Source organism: Macrotis lagotis, chromosome X (genome assembly GCF_037893015.1).
Source record: "Macrotis lagotis isolate mMagLag1 chromosome X, bilby.v1.9.chrom.fasta, whole genome shotgun sequence".
NCBI lineage: Eukaryota > Metazoa > Chordata > Mammalia > Peramelemorphia > Peramelidae > Macrotis > Macrotis lagotis.
Genome location: NC_133666.1, coordinates 346712169 through 346733108, shown reverse-complemented (window position 1 = coordinate 346733108; position 20940 = coordinate 346712169). Strand labels below are relative to the sequence as shown.

The following is a 20940-nucleotide window of genomic DNA, read 5'->3' as shown; positions in this document are numbered from 1 at the left end:
AAGAACAGAGAATTTTGGAGTCAAAGGACTGGGGTACAAAACCTCATATCTGCCCCTCTCTACCAGTATTACCTTGGACAAGTTACCCTCTCTGGGTCTCTATTTCTTCATTTGTAAAGGGAAGGGATTGGAATAGATAAGTCTAAGGTCCCTTCTGTTCTTTTGGCAGATAAATCATAATTGATCAAGAAGTTGTCTTGTTTATTCCTAAAATCCCACAGGATCTCCGAAGAAAGCCCATTACATTTGTGGATAGCTCTGATTATCTTCCCTTCCTTGTTTATCCTTACATCAAGTCTAAATCATTTTTGCAAATTAAAACTGTTCTTTCTAATGCCTCTGGAACTAAGTAGAACAAGTCTAATCCCCTTTTTCTTAAGATAACCTTTGTATTCTTTAAGTCAGCTATCTCATCCCCATGAATCTTTTTTTTTTCTGAAGTTAAATATCTCTAGTTTAATTTGGTCAAGATCCAAGAGGGTCTATTCATACTTCAGCCTTTGTTATCATACAGAATAAGTCTAATTCCATTCTTATATCATCATTACCATGAATTTTATAACTCAACATTTAGCCCATCCACTATTTAAAGATGACTATCATGTTTCCCTGAAAGCCTTATATTTTCCAGTTGAAAGCCATGAAAGGCCCTTCAACTTTTGCTCAAGTGATTTCACTTCCAGAATGCTTCAGTATCCTAAATGAATATCTATTTATATCTGTCAAATAGATATTGAGATGATGCAGCTAGAGGAGGGTAAAAGTAGCTAGAGTGCCAGGCCTGGAGTCAGGAAGATTCATCTTGTGTTCGAATTTGGCTTTAGATATCTGCTAGCTGTGTGACCCTGGGCAAGTCACTTAACCCTGTTTACCTTATTTTCCTCATCTGGAAAAGAAAATGGCAAACCACTCCATTATCTTTACCAAGAAAACTCAAAGTAAGGTCATAAAGAGACTGAAACAAATTTTTAAAATAAAAAATATATACACATATATGGGTATATGTGTGTATATATATGTATATGCATATATGTGTGTATATATATACACACACACAAACACAAAGAGAGAGAGATTGTTTACTTGAGTTGTTCAGTAACTGTCTTAAAAAATGGTGCCCAAAACAGACAAAAGTGCTCTAGATACAATCTTTTAGCACTTGAATATTTTAGTGGATCACTGATTTTATTCATATGGATAACTGTTCTAACAGCACTGACCATAGATCACAAACCATCCATTCTTCTCTGGGAAAATTTTTATTCATATTTTCCCATAAAGAACCCACAGAATATTCTGAAAGTGAGTTCTATTACTCTTATAATATCATGTAGGAACTACTGTCCAATTGTTACTAAGTCTCACCCCAATACCAAAACCACCTACTGTACTAATCACATGCCTCACAGCTAATCTCTCCTATTTCTGGGGTGCAAATCAACATGGATAATGCTACATCCTTTTATTTAAATAGTATATGTCTTTCCCTGCCCTTTGGATATCCTTCTCACAACAAATACAGTAAAATCACCTTCCTTCTGGACATGACACTACTGTGAATATAGCCTGAGATCATATGGTCTTTTTGGCAGCAACATCATATATGATCCAAATTGAGAATGCAATCTTCTAAAACCCTAACCTCTTTTTCATATATATTAGAATAAAACAGAATTTCCCTTCTTCTTTTAAGTTTGATTTAGCAAAGAGTGGTATTTCACATTGAGTCCAACTGGATCCCTAGAAAGATTAAGTAACCAGAGGCATACCTAGGAGCAGAGCCCATGGTTCTTAATTCTCAAGGATGAGTTCTTTCTCCTATACTGTCCAACCAGTTAGGAAATCAGATAAATATATCTGATCCACAATTCTCTTAATTCATCCAAATAGAGTTCTTAGTAAATTTTAACTTTATATATGTAAATATATATACACATATATATATATATATATAATTTCATATAAACTTTACATTGGATCTCTCTATACATAATGTGTGTATATATATATATATATATGCATCTGCAAGCATATATAAGAATATATAGAGATACAGAACTCTTTACAGGATTACTAGCCTGATATATCAAGATATAATAATATTGTAAATGTATATATATATATATATATATATATATATATGATAATATAGTGTATAAACATATACATACATATATACACAAACTTTTTGTTTTTGGCCATGAAAAATTTGGTTGCACTTATTTTATCATCTTGAGATACAAAATATATGTGGTGTTTATATCTTAATATATATATACATACATATTTTAATTAGTTTATTTAAAGTTATTTTTCCACATTTATTTTTATATAATATGGATTATAAATATATAAAACTACCCATAAAATATATAAATTATATGTGTAATTTTATATATGTATAGATATATTTTAATGTACAATATCATCTGTATGTCAGACTAGTAACCCTATAAAATCCAGATATAAATCTGTCATAGCCTAATCTTAGTCATCTCTTTTGATTTTAATGAACAATGCTCTCCAGAGTGCTCGCAAACTGCTTAATAATGCATTTTAGAATTTTTCCAGGATTATCCAAGCTCACTGGGGTGCAGTTTCTGGGACAGGTAAGTGGCACAAGTGGATAGAGTGTTGGAGTCAGCAAGATCAGAATTTCAGCCTTATACCAGATATTTACTAGCTTGATGACCCTAGGCAAGTCACTTTTCCTCCTTCAACCCAAGTTCCTTCAACTATAACTCACTCAGTATGATATTGTAAGGATCAAATGAGATAGCATGTAAAGCACCTGATGTACCTTGAAGTGCTGCATCAAAGCTATGTATTATTTTGAAGATAAGGATATTACGGATTTAACTTAACTCTTCTGGAAACTCCTTTCTCTACAGTTGCTCAGAGATTACAAATAATGTTTCTCAAGGAATTTTTAGAGGTCCCTTGGATGTAATTCATCTCAGCCAAAAGATCTGAAATCTTTTAAAGTAACAATTATAAAAAAAAGAAGAAAAGCCAAAGACTTGTATAATATACTGAAGCAGGGCAGCTAGGTGGAGCAGTGGATAAAGCACTGGCCCTGGAGTCAGGAGTACCTGGGTTCAAATCTGGTCTTAGACACTTAATAATTACCTAGCTGTGTGGCCTTGGGCAAGCCACTTAACCCCATTGCCTTGCAAAAAAACCCCTAAAACATAATATACCAAAGCATCACCACTATATGTCATAAGAATTGCCTTCAAGAAGAGAAGCACTCTCATGGCAAGCATGAAATATCACAAAAATTAAATTGACTTCATTTTAGTGGGTATGAAATGACTGGTTATTGATAAGGGAATCCTTTTCTAATCAGTTTTCTGAAAACCCTGACCTTTGACTTATTACAACAAAAATCAAAATCAATGCTAAATTACAATAAACAATAAAAATGGGATCAAGTAACCTACTGAGACAACTCTAGACTGATGTATTTAAATAAGCTCTTGACATCAAAAAATGGAAATAGACATGGGAAAAAAACATCGAAAGAGGGACAATCGTCATTTATTTCTTAAGAAGTTGAAATGATGCAGCTAGGTGGTGCATTGTTGGACCTGGAGTCAGGAAGTTTCATTTTCCTGAGTTCAAATCTGAATTCAGAAAGTTATAAGTCGTGTGACCCTGGGAAAGTCATTTAACTGTTTCCCTTAGCTTTTTCATTTGTAAAATGATCTGGAGAAGGAAATGACAAACCACTCCAGCATCTTTGCTAAGAAACCCCAAATGTGGTCACAAAGAGTCAGACGTTACTGGACAATATCAATTTTTACAACAAAGAGAACAAAAGAACCTAAACGCCACAACCACCAACACATACTTGATTTTCTTGCCATGCATAGAAATGTAGGTGTCCAAGAGAATATAAATCAGTTTGTATATCCTTTGGAGGTTTGTTTAGTTTAACAAGTGGCTATCAAGTATCCATCTTGTTGACTGATGCTATTTGTCCTTTGTTCTTGAAGAAGACCATGAAATCAGAGAGGTGATGCCATAACAAGCAATTGAGTTATATTTAACTTTGTGCAAAATCGTCAACCTTGCTTTCTCCTCCAGAACCATATGTGTCCAGTGGCTAAATATGGATCAAGATGACTGGAGGTGACAATACAAAAAACAAAAGCAAAAAAATTCCCTACTCTCAATGAGCTTATGTTCTACTGACAGATACAATATTTCTTATAAGCAAATAGAAGACCTTTGCAAAGTAATTTGGGAGATGAAGTAATGTGACAGTGGAACCTGAACTGAGCTTAGGCAAAATCTAGACATTCTAAAAAGCAGAGAAGAGGTGGGAAAGTTTTTCCAGATATGGAGAATAACCCATGGAAAAGTTTGGAACCCAGATGAAGAATGAAATGTATTATAGAAGTAATCAAATGTAAACCAATTTCAGTAAAACTTTGTATGAGTTCCAAAAAATAATGTGGTATTAGTTCAGGAAGATAAACTTGAACCAGATTGTAAAGGACCTTGAATACGATTTGTATGAGTTCCAAAACATAATGTGGTATTAGTTCAGGAAGATAAACTTGAACCAGATTGTAAAGGACCTTGAATATGAAACAAAAGTTTATCTTATAGCATAGTGACAAAAGGAAGCCTAAATAATGCCACCGTCAGACCTGTGCTTTAGGAATATTAATTCAGCAGCTGAGTGGAAGAAGGATTGGAAAATGGAGAAAGACATGATAGAAGATTATAAACAGCTTCATATAATAAAATTAAGAGGCAAGAGAAGGGAAAACAAATTTACAGAAAACTTGGTTGAGAGACCCAAATTTGGCAAATGATGCCAAGGGTATATAAGAACTTAACTATAAGATAAGCATCAAATTGGGAGAAAATGAAGAAGAAATAGCATAACAAAAGTGACAAGAACAGATGGACTAGTCCAAATATAGACAGAGAAGATCTTTGCTGAAGGGACAAAATTATGAAGATATTAAGAAACCATTTTTAGATACCAAAAAGGGGGAATCTCTAAACTACTCTATCTCTTTTTTTTTTAACTAAAACAAATAACCAAGAAACCAATGCCTATGTCTCATGTGCCTGCTTTTTAATTTCTATAAAATTTTATGATGAAAATCTAGACATTTATCAGGACTTTGATAAAGATGGCTAAAATGGATAAGGTTAGATAGACGGTCTTTCACAAATGATATTCTATAGCCAACCACATCTTTAAACCCATCTAGTCACTGAATGTTACAGAGCTTATTCTGTTCCCTGAATTGTAGACCATAAAAAATAATTTGATTCACTAAAGGCAAATCTTGCCTAAAAGCTCTCCAAGACAAAATCAGAATATGTATGTCAGAATTATACTAGATTCCTTGAAAAATTTGATTGATAAAAATGTTTTATAACTTTCCAATTGTTAATGTCAATTGAAATCAAACATGGAGCCATTTGATCACCAAATGAGCTTACCTCTGTTCTAGTGGGTGTCCAGTGAAGAGAACAAATCTAAGGTGTATTCCCTGTGGATGATGAGAAACTCCAGATGTTCTTATTTGCAGATAACACTGTGTTTATTGCATCAAGTACTAGAACAGTGCAGATTCCTTAGTGAGCTCTATGATCACACAAAGGCAGCTGTCCTGGATGCTATCCTGGATACTATCCTGAATACAAGAAAGACCTGGATTCAGATCTTGCTTCCAACACATGCACTAATGATGAATGAATTATAAAATACTTATTAAGCATTTATCCCTGGGTAAGTTTTTAATAGGGGGGACAGCTAGATAACAAAGTGAATAGAATGTGAGATATGTGGTCTGAAAGACCTGAGTTCAAATCTGACCTCAGATAATTATTAGCTGTGTAACTCCGGTTAAGTCACTTAACTCTCTTTACCTCAGTTTCTTTATCTGTAAAATGATCTGAAGAAGGAAATAGGAAACCCCTCTAATTTCTTTACCAAGGAAATTCCAAAGGAGATCATGAAGTTTCAGATACAACTGAACTGACTGAATAAGAACAATATTCTAGGAAACTCTCTAGAATTATATCTTGTAGGAAAGATAATAACTTGTTTTGCTAAGGGAGTTTCTTCCACCAGTCACTAGCTTTATCACCAATCACTCAAAAAAGAGTTTAGTCTAACTATTCACTCAGGAAAGTCCAAGTGGATGAAGAATGCCTATTGTCCAGAATATAATAATCAATTCACTGGAGTCCTCGCCAAACCACCTATCAAGATAGATAGATAGATAGATAGATAGATAGATAGATAGATAGATAGATATCTTACACAAACTCTGTGGACTTCTATTAACAATTCTTCCTTAGGAAATTATTAGGTAAGTAAAAATGCAAGTCCAAAAATGAAGAGGTCACTCATGAAATTTTCCTGATTTTTTTCTCTTAGTGCCATTCATTAATATATGAAGCTGGTAAACTTCACAAGTCTCAATCCCATCTAAAATGAATACATCAGATTATCTGTCTCTTCTTTACATACTGCCATCTTTTATAATAATAAAAAATGATAATTATATAATAATATCTAATATTTGAAAAACAAATATGTTATCTTACTTGGACTTCCAAATTATCCTGTGAGATACATTTTACAAGTGTTAATAGCTTGATTTTATCAATAGAGAATACTGACATTCAAAAGAGATTAAATGATGTGGCCATGATGGCACAAATGGTGAGTGGCCAAGTGGCATTTGCTCTTCGAAATAAAGACTACTAATTCCTGTCAGAAATTCCTTATCTATCTCAGCCTTGTTAAGAAACTTCCTTATATAGACCTTGTCTTCCTTTCCCTTCTTCTACTTACCACCTATTTGACTCCAATCCCTTCACTCCATTTTTCTCAGAATCTTTTTTTTCATCTTGCTAAAATTCCATCATCTGAGACAAGAAGGAATATAAGGAGATATTTTTAAATCCTTTCACCTTCTGAGCACAACCTCAATAAAAAAAAAAAAAAAGAATTTTCTATCTTTCCTGGATCTCAAGTTCTTAGTAGTTCACTCTTAGAAATATTCCCTGGAAACTACAGGGTCAAATTGAAACTTCAAATTATTTGTTGATAGTAGAAACAAATTCTTTCCTGGTCTAAAATGTAAAATGCCAACTATCCAACAGAATGTGAGCCCCTTGTGAGCAGTTAGTTTTGTTTCTTTTTGTGTCTCCTAGAAGGCAGAACCTTAATAAATGTTTGGGGATTGATGAGAGAAAAAAGTATCATAAAAATGCTAAATCTAAGTCATTTCTGAAGCATGAATAGGATCAGGGGAAAGATCCTAAGAGATCATCAAATGTAAGAAACTGAGGAAAAGAGGTGTTAAATGATCTAACCAGAGTCACACAAATAGTAACTGAGGCGGTATTTGAATATAGACTTCTTGATCCCCTGTCCAGTATTCTATCCTCTGTAATAATGTCTCCTACAGTATAAGAGAAATAAGCTGGATAAAACATTTAATTTTTTTATTTTTAAATTTCCTGTACCTATCATATAGAGTATGTTTTCTAAAAAGTCAAGAATTCTGAATGTTTTATCCAAATGGAGGTCATTTAAGCATAGACCCCAATTTGTACTGATCACCCTGAAGCTAAGAAAAGTATCATATTAAGATGACATAGTAACTTTTGCAATTATTATTCCTCTGTATAGCTATAAAATGATATGTCCATTGCTATAAATTGAGGCTTTAATTATAAGAATAAACAATAGGCTTTAATTACATAAACAATTTGCTGTGACAGTGTTTAAGTACATTTTCCTTTACTGTACTTATCAAGTATATTAAAAAATTTGTTCATTTGTCTGTAGATTGAAGTAGAAGTGATGTGTGTTATTCCCTGTGCTATTCCATTCACTAAACAAGACACAAAGTAGAACTGCTCTCAATAGGATTGTGTATGATCCTGGGAATGGACAGAAAACAGGGAAGCCAGTGTTCTATATGCAGCATGTATTTGATTGGTTTTTTATCTTCAGGGATTCTTAGGACTTTGCTCCTATTTACAAAAGGACTGAAAACAGATTAATAGTTTTTTGCAAGATCATGAAAACATTGTGGTCTCTGCCAATCAATCTACCCTCAAGTATAGAAGAAATATATCAAATTGTCTATCAGCTCAAGGAGAACGGAGGGGAGGAGGAGATGCAAAAATTTGGGAACTCAAATATTTTAAGTGAATGTTAAAACTATTTACAGATAATGGGGGGGGGAATATTATTTTTTTAATAGTACAGAGGAAGTCAGAAGCAAGGCTCAGTATCCAAAGCCATGAGGAGTATGGGGTAGCTGTTGAGCTCAGCACCATAGTTCTGCACTCTCTCAAAGACTGCTTCTATTTACAAACTAGACTGTCTAAGGTTGTTCTATCAAAATCAGTGTTATCTATTCCTTTTCAAGAAGTTCATAGAATGTTTGACATTAAACACATTAAAAATCAACTAAAATATGATTTCCCCTTATCATTTCTTTCCTTTCTAAAGGGTCAAAGAAAATTTCACCTTTGTATCAAGAATATAGAATCTTTAATTCTCAGAAATCATTTGAAAGTTTTCCCAAAAAAGTATCCCTTTAACTCTAAGTAATCTCTTCCACATATCAGCCCTTTAGTTTCTAGCTCAATTTAGGTTTATGTGAGAGGGAGGGAATAAATTAGTTTCCCTTTCTGGACTCTCTATTAAACTAAATCTCTCAAACTTTCTTCTCCTCTTAGTGTTCTGTCACTACATAGCTGTCAGGAAGTAAAAGTCAGCTGCTCATTCGAGCATAACGGACTTTTACAGCTATTTCTTGCTGTCACAATTCCCTAGGAACATTACGTGTTCAGAAGCATCCTTCAGAGCAGGACTGTGTGATACAAGGAGCTACAGTGGCTGACTTTAAATTCACCCTAGGGATTAAGCTTCTGAAATTCTTTTCAGCAAACACTGTATTGCTATTTATAAATGTGTCATTTGTAGATATTAAAGCTGCTTCAATCTTAAGTAGGTTGATTATGCTTGAAATAGAGAATTGTGAGTCCTGCTTTTAAAGAGAGAGAGAGAGAGAGAGAGAGAGAGAGAGAGAGAGAGAGAGAGAGAGAGAGAGAGAGAGAGAAGGAGAAAGGGAGTTCTATTAGCCCTCTGAGCTGATACCTGCAAGGACACATAGTTGCTTCTGAAATCAGTTTTCTGTTTGCAACTGTCACAAGTTCAATTTCAGTTACACTGTCAACTTGAAATAGGTGGAGCAGGTCAAAATCGTGGGAGGAATAAGTCTCCACCAGAAACCTCTTTGGCTTAGAGAGACCACTGTCACATAGCAGGGAGGGAAGCCAAGCATGCAGGAAGACAAAAACCCCTTCTGAAAAATGCATGCTATTCTGAGGAACAAAAAAACAAGCTCATCTTTTCCTCAGCAGGCTCACTTTTCACCAGTACAACACAGTTCCTGGCTGTTTTCCTCAAGGTTTTCAAAACATTGTGAGTTAAAGTGAAGGTGATGGTTTTCTGGAGGAAGAATTAACCTGAACAGTTAAATCTTAATGTGCAATTCTGGTCCTTTACTTGGTACATCCCATTACATCACCTCTTTATTCAGTCCAGTATCTTCCTCATTAAATTGCCTTTCCTATTTCACATTTTATCCTCCCCAATAGTAACTTCCTCTGCCCACTTAGGCTAACTAATGTTTTCTAGCATTTTTAAAATAATACTTTCAATTATTACATTCTAATTACAGGGAAAGACAATTTTAAACTTTTTTTGAATTCCAAATTTTTCCTTCCTTCTCCTACCTCCCCTTTCCTGAGACATTAAGCAATCTGATATGTTATACATGTGTAAATAATGCAAGTAAATGCAAAAAATATTTGCATATTAGTCATGTTGTAAAAGAAGACAAAGAACCAAAAGAAAAAACAAAATAAAGAAAGTGAAAAATAGTTGCCTTCTATCTGAATTCAGACTCTATTTTTTTTGGAAGTGGATAGCATTTTTCATCATGAATCCTTTGGAATCATTGTGGATCTTTACATTGTTGAGAATAGCTGTTTTTCCACAGTTGATCAGCTTATTATTTTGCTGTTACTATGTACAGTGTTCTCTGGTTTTGCCCCCTTCACTTTGCATCAGTTTGTGCCAAGTCTCTATAAGTTTTTACTGATATCAGCCTGTGCATCATTTCTTATAACAGTAATATTATATTATATTATATTATATTATATTATATTATATTATATTATATTATATTATGATTAGTCACTACCCAATTGACAGGCAAAGATCCCCTTACTTTCCAATCTTTGCCATCACAAAAAAAGCTGCTTTAAACATTTTTGTACAAATGGATTCTTCTCCTCTTTTTCAAAAAAAAATCTCTTCAAAACACAAAACTAGTAGTGATATTACTGGATCAAGATGTACAATTTAAAAACCTTTTTTGGATAAAGCTCCAAATTGTCCACCAGAATGGTTGGATCACCAATTGTTTTTTGAACACCATGATTGGATTAGACTTATTTCTTTTGCATGCAGTAATAAGAACCCAGTTACTCTATCCTGAAAGGGATGGAGTTGGGGGAACAGGTTTCCCTTTAAATCAGGAGCATACATGCGCAAGAATGAAACAAAGTAGAGGAGGGAAGGAATCTTCATACCTAGGAAGCATCTATTCATACCTTCCCAGTTACAAAGAAGAAAATCGGGCAATGCACACAGAATCCTAATCATTGACCTATTAAGAAGCAAACTATCTAAAACATTATTAAAATTTTCTTCATCTCCCAATTACAAATATGAATCCTCAGCAGATATCTAAGATACTAATATAGACCCCTACTTCCATGAATGATATTTTTTTTCTGTCAGTTGGGTTTCACTAGGAGAAAAGGCAATAAAACTTGCAAATTCACCATCTGTGGATATATTCCCTTGACCCTATCTATGACATGAACATAATCATAAGAAGCTGACGTGTTTTGAAAATTTTATATGATCATTTTGTTCCTTTTCAACATATTTCTGCAATGTGGATAAAAACTGGACCAGATAATTACCTTCCCTGTAACCATAATAAACTGAGCTTTAATTGGGTCAGATGCTGGTCTCACAACCAATTTATTATTGTTGCTGTTCTAGGCCTCTCGGCTTCTAGAATAACACTGTTGTCCTTTGAATTTTACTTGCAGCTCAAAACACTGGAATTTCAACCTTATACAGAAATTCTTATGGTGCACCTGCTGAAGACATCAAACATAACCAGGTAGGATATATATAATTTTCTGATCATTCTTCTAGTTAGAATCGTGCGAAATGTCCAGAATATAAACAAAGGAACTCCATGATATATTAAAACCTGAAGGAGGGAAGAGGGAAAGGGAAAGAGAACATTTTGTGACTGCCCCTAGATATGTCCTAGCCTTTGAATAAAAGGATTTGGGGTTCATCAGTCCTTAGGAAGCAGTTGACAACCCCAGTCACTGGAAATCTTCCTGCAAAGACTGGCTAGCCATTCAGGTATACCATAGGTCTTCTCTCTCTGAACTGTTCTCAGTTTTTTCTAAGACTCTCCCAGTTCTGTGTTTTTGTCATGTTATGAGTATAAATGAATTACTGTAAAATAAAATTGGACTTCATACAGACTCCAGTAGAGAAAATTCTCTACCAGTTCTTCCAAGAGAAAGATAAGAACAAACAGCTGCAGTCTTAGCCTCATGTCTGCAAGGTCTTCTACTTGAATATCAAATAGTCACTGAATAAGATAGGGCTAGGTAACTATGGTTAGAGACCTTAACAATTTTAATAAGTATGTCCAGCTGTCACAAATATCCCAGAAGCATAAACAAATGGAAGAGTGCTAACAATACAACTACTATACAGGTGATACTCTTAAAAACCAGTCTGACTTTACTAATTCTATACCTTTATGCTGTCTGGCCATGTTGATAAACAATGGACTGCAGAGGTTGTATTCAATCATGTAGTCTGCAAAAAATGTGGCATCCTTCCAAGTGAATTCAAATCCATTATAAGATTTACTTGAAAATTGATAATAATAACAACAATTCTTGGATTTTGGGAAACAATTAGCTAAATTTTCTCACCTACAGTGATGATTACTGAGTGACTGATATTTTTGTAGTCATCCTCAATAATGGTTTTTTCTGATTCCTTCAATTCCTGTCATCCATCATTGAAGTTACACTGAAAAGAGAAAAATGAAAATTCTTTGATCAGTTGCCATTATCATCTAAAAGCAAAAAAAAGACCAAGGAATTTTGTGGTCCTTTTGAAAACAGTAACCTTTTTACAAGAATATTCTGGGTGCCCAGCAGGGAAATTCCCTTTGAAAATGAAAGAAAAAAAATCTTCATACATAAAAAGATAGCCATGTCTTGTGCAAAGACTCCATTTGTAACACTATTTGCTAGGAGGGTTAAGAGAAATAATATATTCTATTCTCCTCAACAGCTAATATTGCACAGGACTGCTACCAAAAGTAGACAGGAACACTTATCTAAAGACAAAAGGGACCCCAGAGGCTGTCTAGTCCTATCTTCTCATTTCATAAATGAGGAAACTGAGGCTCAGAAAGGTTAAGTAATTTGCTTTACTCATACAATATCTATGACATTACCCAGTTGAGTCTAATTCAAATAGAAATGGACCTCTGTGGACTGCCTCTAGACCCAACTAAACACAAACATTATCTGTATGGGTATGTTTTTTTTTTTTTGTTAACCTCTCTATATCATTTTAATCTAATTTGGCCCACTCAGGAGTTTTGTGGTTGAAAATGTGATTCCTCTGCCATACTAATGATGTAGGGGGAGCATATATCCTCTTCACAACCACATAAGCACACTAATGTAAAGACCATGTGCATGTGTCACAATGTCGTTTGCTTCGCGTAACACTCCTACCACTATTCCTCAATTACAGATTTAGAATAATTGTTGAACTAAACTTCAGTCTGCTGCTCAAAATTGAAAGCCAAAATGAGTACAATTAGGCAATGAGTTCATCAAGACTAGACTAGAAATAACTGCAACAGACAAAGGCTTTTCCATATTACAATTATGCCTCCAAAAATTGCCTCAGGTCCTCAAAAGTCAAGCAAAATTTGCCTTTAAATTTAATTGGTTTTTGATGTTTCCAAACATAGATACTAACGTTTTTCAGATATCACATTTGATATCAGATATCAGATATCACATTTGAATGTGATAAGATTAGCTTTTAGGTGGCCAACCAGAGATCACCTCCTCACCAAAAATGGCTTTCACTACACATTGGGCTGCCACTGGAGCCTCAGCATTGGTGTTAACCCTCTGGTGTATCTCAGGTGGTCTAAAAAATTCACAGGTGTGGTGTAGAACCACATTTTTGGCTTTGTATCTCTCAGCCTGCCACAGAGAAGGTGCCAAATAGTAATCCTAGTTGATTAGAGTATATGCTATAAAATGAGCTACCTTTCAGCTTTGTTCTGAGAAAAGGAATTATCACACATTAATATATTACAAAAGGAGAGTATTATCATTGTTAATTATTTTATATGCCTTAAACTAAAAATAAAAATGTAATTAGATGTGCTGGTTCAAGTTCCTAAGATAGCAGAACTAGAGCTGGGAAAAAAACTTAAAGACCATCAAGTACTACCCACAAATTTTTGCAGTTAAGGGAAATTATTCCCAGCAAGGCTAAGTGATGTGCCCAAGGTCATTCAGGGAGTTAGAACCAAAGGTAGAATTTGAATCCAGATCCTCTGATTCCATAACCTTTCTACTATACTGTTTCTCACATTTAAGATCATTTTAAAATAATACTTTGTCAAATTTAATTAATAGAGTTCAACTCTACTGGGAACTAAGCCCAACCATCTGTGACAGTATCCTAAAGCTTATACAGTAGGACTCCACAATGCAAAAATTCATCTGCAAAAAAAAAAAAACCTTCTATTCTATAACTTCTCTCTGAAAAAATAGAATTTCAAAAGAATTGATTAATATCTCTTCACATATTTTGAGGAAAACTGCCATGTAGGACTGTGGATAGAGATCCTGACATAAAGTCAGAAATACCTGAGTTTGAATCAGACACTTGCTCATTGTGTGACCCTAGATAGCTGACCTTGGAGGCAAGAGGATGGGAATTCGAATACAGTCTCAGACACTTGGTACTTGCTAGTTGTTTGATCTTGGGCAAGTTATTTAACCTTGACTAGTTCACATCCAGGGCCATCTCCAGGACCTGATTCATATCTGGCCATATCTTTAACACAATATCCATCACTCAAATCCAATTCATGGGCTTCTCATAGCATCACCTCCCTGATGTCATAGTCTTCTTTGAAAACAGAAAACAGACATCATAACCACTAAAACTTTGCCTCAGTTTCTTCATCTGCAAAATGAACTGCAGAAGGAAATGGCAAAACTCCAATATCTGTCAAGAAAACCTCAATTGGGTCACAACAAGTCAGACATGACTGGACAACTTTTTAAATCAGATACAAACTCTTTTTTTCATCCTGGTAGTCAACTAATAAAGTATTGACATAGGTTAAGTGATATGCCCAGAACCAAAAAACTAGTTACGTATATAAGGCAGGATTTGAATCCAAGGTCTTCCTGACAGTAAGCTGAGAAATACATCCAAAATGCCACACTGCCTCTAAAAGCCCTCTAGACTAGAATATGTATAAGCATAGTGGTTACAATCACAGCATTCTCCCTAGAGAGAAGCAAGGGAAACTTGAATTACTAGCTAAGTCCATTCTAAAAACCTACCACATTAGAAGACAAGACATTTAAGTACAACTATTTAAATACTCTTTTTTACCATCCCCTAATTCCCCTCCAAAAATTTTATACATTGAAAGGTATAAAATGTATGAAGTTTTCACTAATCTTTAGATAACTCTAAGCCTGTGATTTGAATTTAGGTTTTGACTATATGCATCATTTTCCCCTGATAGTGGCATGGTTATAACCACTTGAAACAATAGAAATTTTCATTGTCTTTATCTAGGTAGAAGTGGAGTGATCCTCTGACTTTAAACATGACTCAGATCCTCAATATGTATATTTGTCATCAGAACCAATGAAGATCCTTATATGTAAGGACTTTTAGCATGCCTGCATTTGTCAGAGTGAAGATGCCCTACTTCAGGACAAATTATAGCTTCCCTATTACATTTCAATCCTGGATCTTCATAAATAGCTTTGCTCAAAAGACCTTAATTTTCTTATCTGTCAATGGAAGAACAACTTCTAAAATCCAGTCTAGGTCTAAATTGGTGATCTTGAGATTATTTGCTATTGAATCTGATGATGATGATGATGATGATGATGATGATGATGATGATGATATTCCCTAAACTAGCCTTGCTTATACTTCAGGCAACAAATTAGAAGGATTATTGATCTGAACTTGAAACCTTCCCCTTTTGGACTCAGGTTTCCTTCTACAGCAATGAGACATTGCAAGAAATCTTAAGGAGGATCAGATAAAAATGATAAGAAAACCAATTATGTCCAGCTCAACCTGTCTACATGACTCCAAGAACATAGACTTAGTTGTCATGCAAAAGGATTTTGAAGTTGAAAATTTCCCATTGTCACCTGAGGTCCCAGAAGTAAGAGTATATAGAATTGGAGAATCTTTTGATACTGTACATTGTACAGAATTCAGGCAGAAGTTAACTTGAAGAATAGGAGTCCCAAACAAACAATTTAAAAATATTATATCCAGAGCATATCATTTTTCAACTACTTTTAGAATGAACACATTTACAGTTAATCAGGTATTTAGAAAGTCTTATATCCCAGTGAAAGAGTTCTTTAGATTTTATCACTTGAAGAAACCTGGGAGATTACCCAATCCAGTCACTACATTCTATAGAGGAAGAAAATGAGATACAAGGGGATATGACTTTCTTACCTCAGATCACACTAGTCAAAAGGTAAAAGGTTAGATAATCAAAACTACTTATTGAAAAATAAATTAATAATTCAATTAATCCTTACCCCCTCAACTCTTCATAATTAGTGAAGTTTTACTATGTTTATAAAAAAATTAATCATTGGCAGTGAGTGGGGAACCTTTTTATGCCAAGGACCATTTGGGTATTTATAACATCATTCTTAGGCTAAATTTGGTCAAACATTTAATTAATTCTCCCCTTAAAAGCTCCTAAATTTATTGAATTTCAAGTCCTGACTGCGGTTGCTTTGGCAGTGCCAGACCAATGCAACCTGAGAGTTAGAGGTTTCCTACTCCTGATATATGGGCACAATCCACTAGGTCCAGGGACCCATGTAATAGGAACTAGGAGCTAAGTACCCATATAGTAATGCAAGGGAAAAAGCCAGCAAGGAAGAAGAAGAAGATAGATTCGACCAATAGTGCTAAGGGAAAAAAAAATCCTAAATCTCAGATGCATACATCTTTCTATCTTCACCACTTTTCACCCTCCATCACTAGACAAAATAGATGAGCTTGTTCATGTCTTTTTTTACACAGAATTTATGCTACTCTTTTGTAAATTATTTTGCCTTTCAGGGTGACTCTGTGTCTTCATTTATGTCTTATTTTACCTGTGCAAAAATGTGCGTATATTCATGTGGCCAAGGGGGGCCTAGTACACATTACTTAGGGCCCAATTTCTCATCATGCATAGTTTTTGTTTGTATTGTTAAAAAAAATAGACTTTTTTTTTACTGAATCAGAAAATAAAACCCTTTTACTATTCCAAAGGGTTGAATATGTTGACTACATTCCCTATTCTTACTGTTTGCTTGTGTCTGTATTTATTCAAAGGTTTTGTAGATGATAAAGTCACTTTGACAAATGTACCAAAATAGATCTCCCTGTCCTAGAATATAACTGCTCTTCTATGCATATAGTGAACAGAAAAGTATTGACTCAGTCACTTCACACTGGTAGGAAGTTGGATTAGATGATCCATTAGGCTTTTTACATCTTTGCTGTGTTTGCAAAATTCTAGGAATCATACAGCTTTGAATATTTCCCTAAAAATGGGTAAGAGATGCAAATAAGGGTCTTGTATTTTGTAGCCTCTAATCTACTTCTCTCTGAGCGATAATTATTGTCAGCACTAGTATGTGAAAATAGGAAACTACTGGCAAAATTGAAGGAGGCCTAAAGGAAGAGGGAAAAGGCTGGGTTGTTGGGTCCTTGGATGTCACAGACAGCCTGGTCTCCTTTCCAATAAGTATCTAAAGAGAAGTAAAGTGGAGCATTCACCCAAAGAAATCAAATGAGGAAACAGAGAAAGCAGATTAACAGGATTCCATTGGTCTTTCCTCATAGGTTTCAGCACAGCCAGTCCCACAGGAGCCCAGTAGAAAAGATTATGAGACCTACCAGCCGTTTCAGAATTCCACAAGAAACTATGACGAGTCTTTCTTTGAAGATCAAGTCCATCACCGTCCACCTGCCAGCGAATACAACATGCACCTGGGACTGAAGTCCACTGGCAACTATGTTGACTTCTATTCAGCAGCTCGTCCCTACAGTGAACTGAATTATGAAACAAGCCACTACCCAGCTTCACCAGATTCCTGGGTTTGAGATTCGGCGAGAAGGAACAGCTCCAGGAACTGTGCATGTGCATGCATACACCACAAGACATTTTTTTTCCTGCAAATTTAGTTTTAAAGTCTGTTCCATAGGAAGGTCCTGATAACCAGTATGGAAACCTTGTTTAAGATAAATTTTAGAAGGCTAAATGAATTGAAAGTTAACTTGGAAGTCAATAGAAATGAAAAACCAATCCTAGTGTGGGACAACTTTTACTGTTGGCCCTATAGAGTCTTAAAAAACAAAACAAAACAATGTGCTGTTTATTGAATGTGATAGAAAGAAAGAGGGAGGAAACAGCAGTGGATGGTGAGACAAGAAGATTATGTTAAGCACAAGAAACAGAATAGTTTACATACTTTATGGGGGACAGCTTCTCACACTTTGTTTACTATCCTCATTCATTGTGAATCTAGGCTTCAAGTTGCATTTGGGGTTCCTCTGTACAGCAAGATGTTTCTTGCCTTTTGTTAATGCATTGTTGTAAAGTATTTGATGTACATTACAGATAAAAAAAACAAGTGCATTGTGTATATTACACCAATGCCACAGTGTTTCTTCATCTATGGTTCTAAATATTACTTAAATTTCAAAATTTTGAAGGATGTATGAATTTCCAGTTTTTTTCTTTTTCCCCAGTACGTTTTAACAAAGACAAAAAAAGGAATATTTAGCAGTATTGTTCGTTCTGATATGTGAATTTGTTTGTGGCAACTAACCAAGGCGTTCAGCAGTTTCTGACAATTAACATACATCATTCCACACTCCTTGTCAACGAAGTGCTTTTTCACTGCCTAAAATTTTAGATGTAGATATTTGAAATAGATTTTTTTCATTTATACCAGTTTTCTTTATGATGATACAGTGTTAAAAGAAAATAAATTACAATTGATCTGTCATCCATATTTGCTAAGAATGTCTATTTCCAAGAATCTGTCATGCAAAATGCACATTCTTGCTTGTGTGTGTGTGTGTGTGCGTGTGTGTGCCCATGTATGTATAATAATCCGTGTGTGGTTTTTTGATAGAAGTAATTTCATTTGCTGTTCTCCTTGTATAAGCTTTGTTATTTTCTTTTCCCCAGGATAAATTGACTTCAGTTTGTTCTTTCTGTACTGTATCCACTGTACTGACCATTTAATAACAGGGGATTTTAATCCTGATGATGTGGAACTGTGGGAGTTTCACCCATCCCCATTCTTGGGCACCAATCCTTTAATACCTTCATTTCTTTACACATTTTTATCCCTCAGCCCCTCTTTAACCCCCCTCCCCCAAGAAGAGCACCCTTTATAGAGCCAAATCCATAATTCTACTTTCTGGCCAGCTGCTTACATCTCCAGGGGAACTGGAAACTCTTCCACTTACACTAATGAAGGGGCTTAATCCATCATCTCCCACTGTCCTCTGCCACTAGAATCTATTCTTTATTCTCAAATGAAACTAATATCTAGATAGGGATTAATAACAATGAGAAACAATTATTTTTAGAAATTAAGTGTACCTGATTTTTCCTAACATTCTTTTAAATATTTCCACCTCTCTTTACATAGTTTAATTCAGTCAAAGGTCAGGAAATAATAATTACTTTTTTTCAAATTTAATGGCAACCAGAAGATATTTTTTACTCACCTACCCAAACTTTGGAAATAAAAAGCTAATTTTTAGAGAACAGCATAGACATAGCTTAAAGACACTTATATGTTCTCCTGCCTTCTCTCAATTAGGTGAAATACAAATTAGTACCTAAAAAATCACTTTTAAACTTTAACTGTACTGCAAATTTTGTGGTAGGAAACCTGCATTTCTGGGATCCTTCACTGTAATATTACCATTTCATCCCCTTATTGTGCCTCTACTAGGCACTTCTCCCCTTCCTCCCAACATAGAGATATAGCTATATATATCCTAGGGATCAGAACAACTTTTACACTTCACCAGTGTCATAGGACCAAACTAATACAGGTCATAGAGGCAGATATTGTGGTATAAACATGAATTATCAGTTACCTAGTATACTAGATTAAAATTTCCAAAAACAATAGACAGTAAAAAAAATTAACAGGTCTCAGTAGTGAAGGGGAAAATAAATGCATGCAGTAAAATGTTGGTAGGGACAGCTGTATATGTAGGAAAGCAAAAAGCACTACTCCTACAAGATCTTTATATTTTCTTTATGATATTGATTGTAAATATAGAGTTTGCATTCACAACACTTTGGGACCAGGCACGCTTTTCCTCTTCCAGTGACCCTCAAGGAGCATGGGCTACAGTTAGCCACTGCTGTTGTGTCTCCCTTGGAGTAGCACCAGACCTAGTGAATGCACAAAAAGCATTTTTAGTTAGTAGAGCCAACCCTTTTGCTCAAAGGTACATCTTAGGGGAAAAAAATCTGATTATTATTTTCTTCTTTTTATTAAAATTTAAAAAAAAATAAGGTTGGGTTTTACTTGAACTGTTAAAGTGGCCTCAGGGCCCATAGAGATTCCCTTAACAAAGAAGCCAGGTCAGCTGGTGACCTGTTCATTACCTGAGATATATTGGATTAAATGCACCAAGTGACATGAAACCTTTGGTTTTGTTTTTTGTTTTCATTATTCTGAAGTGACTTGAGTGTTATCTCTGAGAGTAACAACTGTCCCTTGATTCCTGAGGAGCCTCTAATATCTTCTGTTTTCCAACAATGCTAAACAGAAAAAAAAGAAAAGCAAATATCTCATCTTGCTCCTTTCTGTCCCAGCATTAGACCACAAAACTACCTACTGCATTTGATGTGGAGAATAGGATCCTGATTAACTAGATAAATCCATGATACACTTTTCCTTGCCTCTTTAGGTGAGTGTGACTCATCCAAGAACTGGTTAACCAGTGTTACCAGTTTGTCTGTATGTAGTCAATGATTCCTAATAACAGAAGTGTCATTCATAGAAAATTCAACCTGTTCCACATTGTACTCCTTCCCATTTTCCCCCTTCAACACAATCACTCAGATCAATCAAGATGTTCTGAGTACTTCTTTGATCTTCACTAGCAAACCTATGTGTGAACTTAGAGGTTTGAGAGGCTGAATTTACTGAGGTTTTGCTAGCAACTGTTTATTTCATGCTACATTTTTTCTTACAATATCCAGTTTCATTGTTGTAAAGTAAGGCACAGCTCAGAGATGCAGCTGTCTTCACTACTATATTCATTTCCCAGTTAAATATCCCAGGTGAAAAGAAAGGGAAGCTGTTTCTGGGTCAAATAAAATTGTCATTGGCCAAAACATCAGTGCTTGTTCACAAAGCTAATACACAACAGAATAAGAACATCCCAGTAAGAAAACGTATTTAGAA

The 20940-nt window shown here is 34.9% G+C and overlaps 1 protein-coding gene across 3 annotated transcripts in view; it reads left to right on the top strand.

Moving 5' to 3' along the window:
• CTNND2 (catenin delta 2) overlaps positions 1–19980 on the top strand; it is a 1202081-nt gene extending 1182101 nt beyond the window's left edge. For all 3 annotated transcript variants that reach the window (XM_074205345.1, XM_074205344.1, XM_074205347.1), the window contains 2 exons: positions 11191–11264; positions 17336–19980. In XM_074205345.1, coding sequence (XP_074061446.1) covers positions 11191–11264; positions 17336–17596 — 335 coding nt within the window. In that variant the 3' untranslated portion in view covers positions 17597–19980. The remainder of the gene's footprint in view (positions 1–11190; positions 11265–17335) is intronic.
• The last annotated feature ends 960 nt before the right edge of the window (positions 19981–20940 follow it).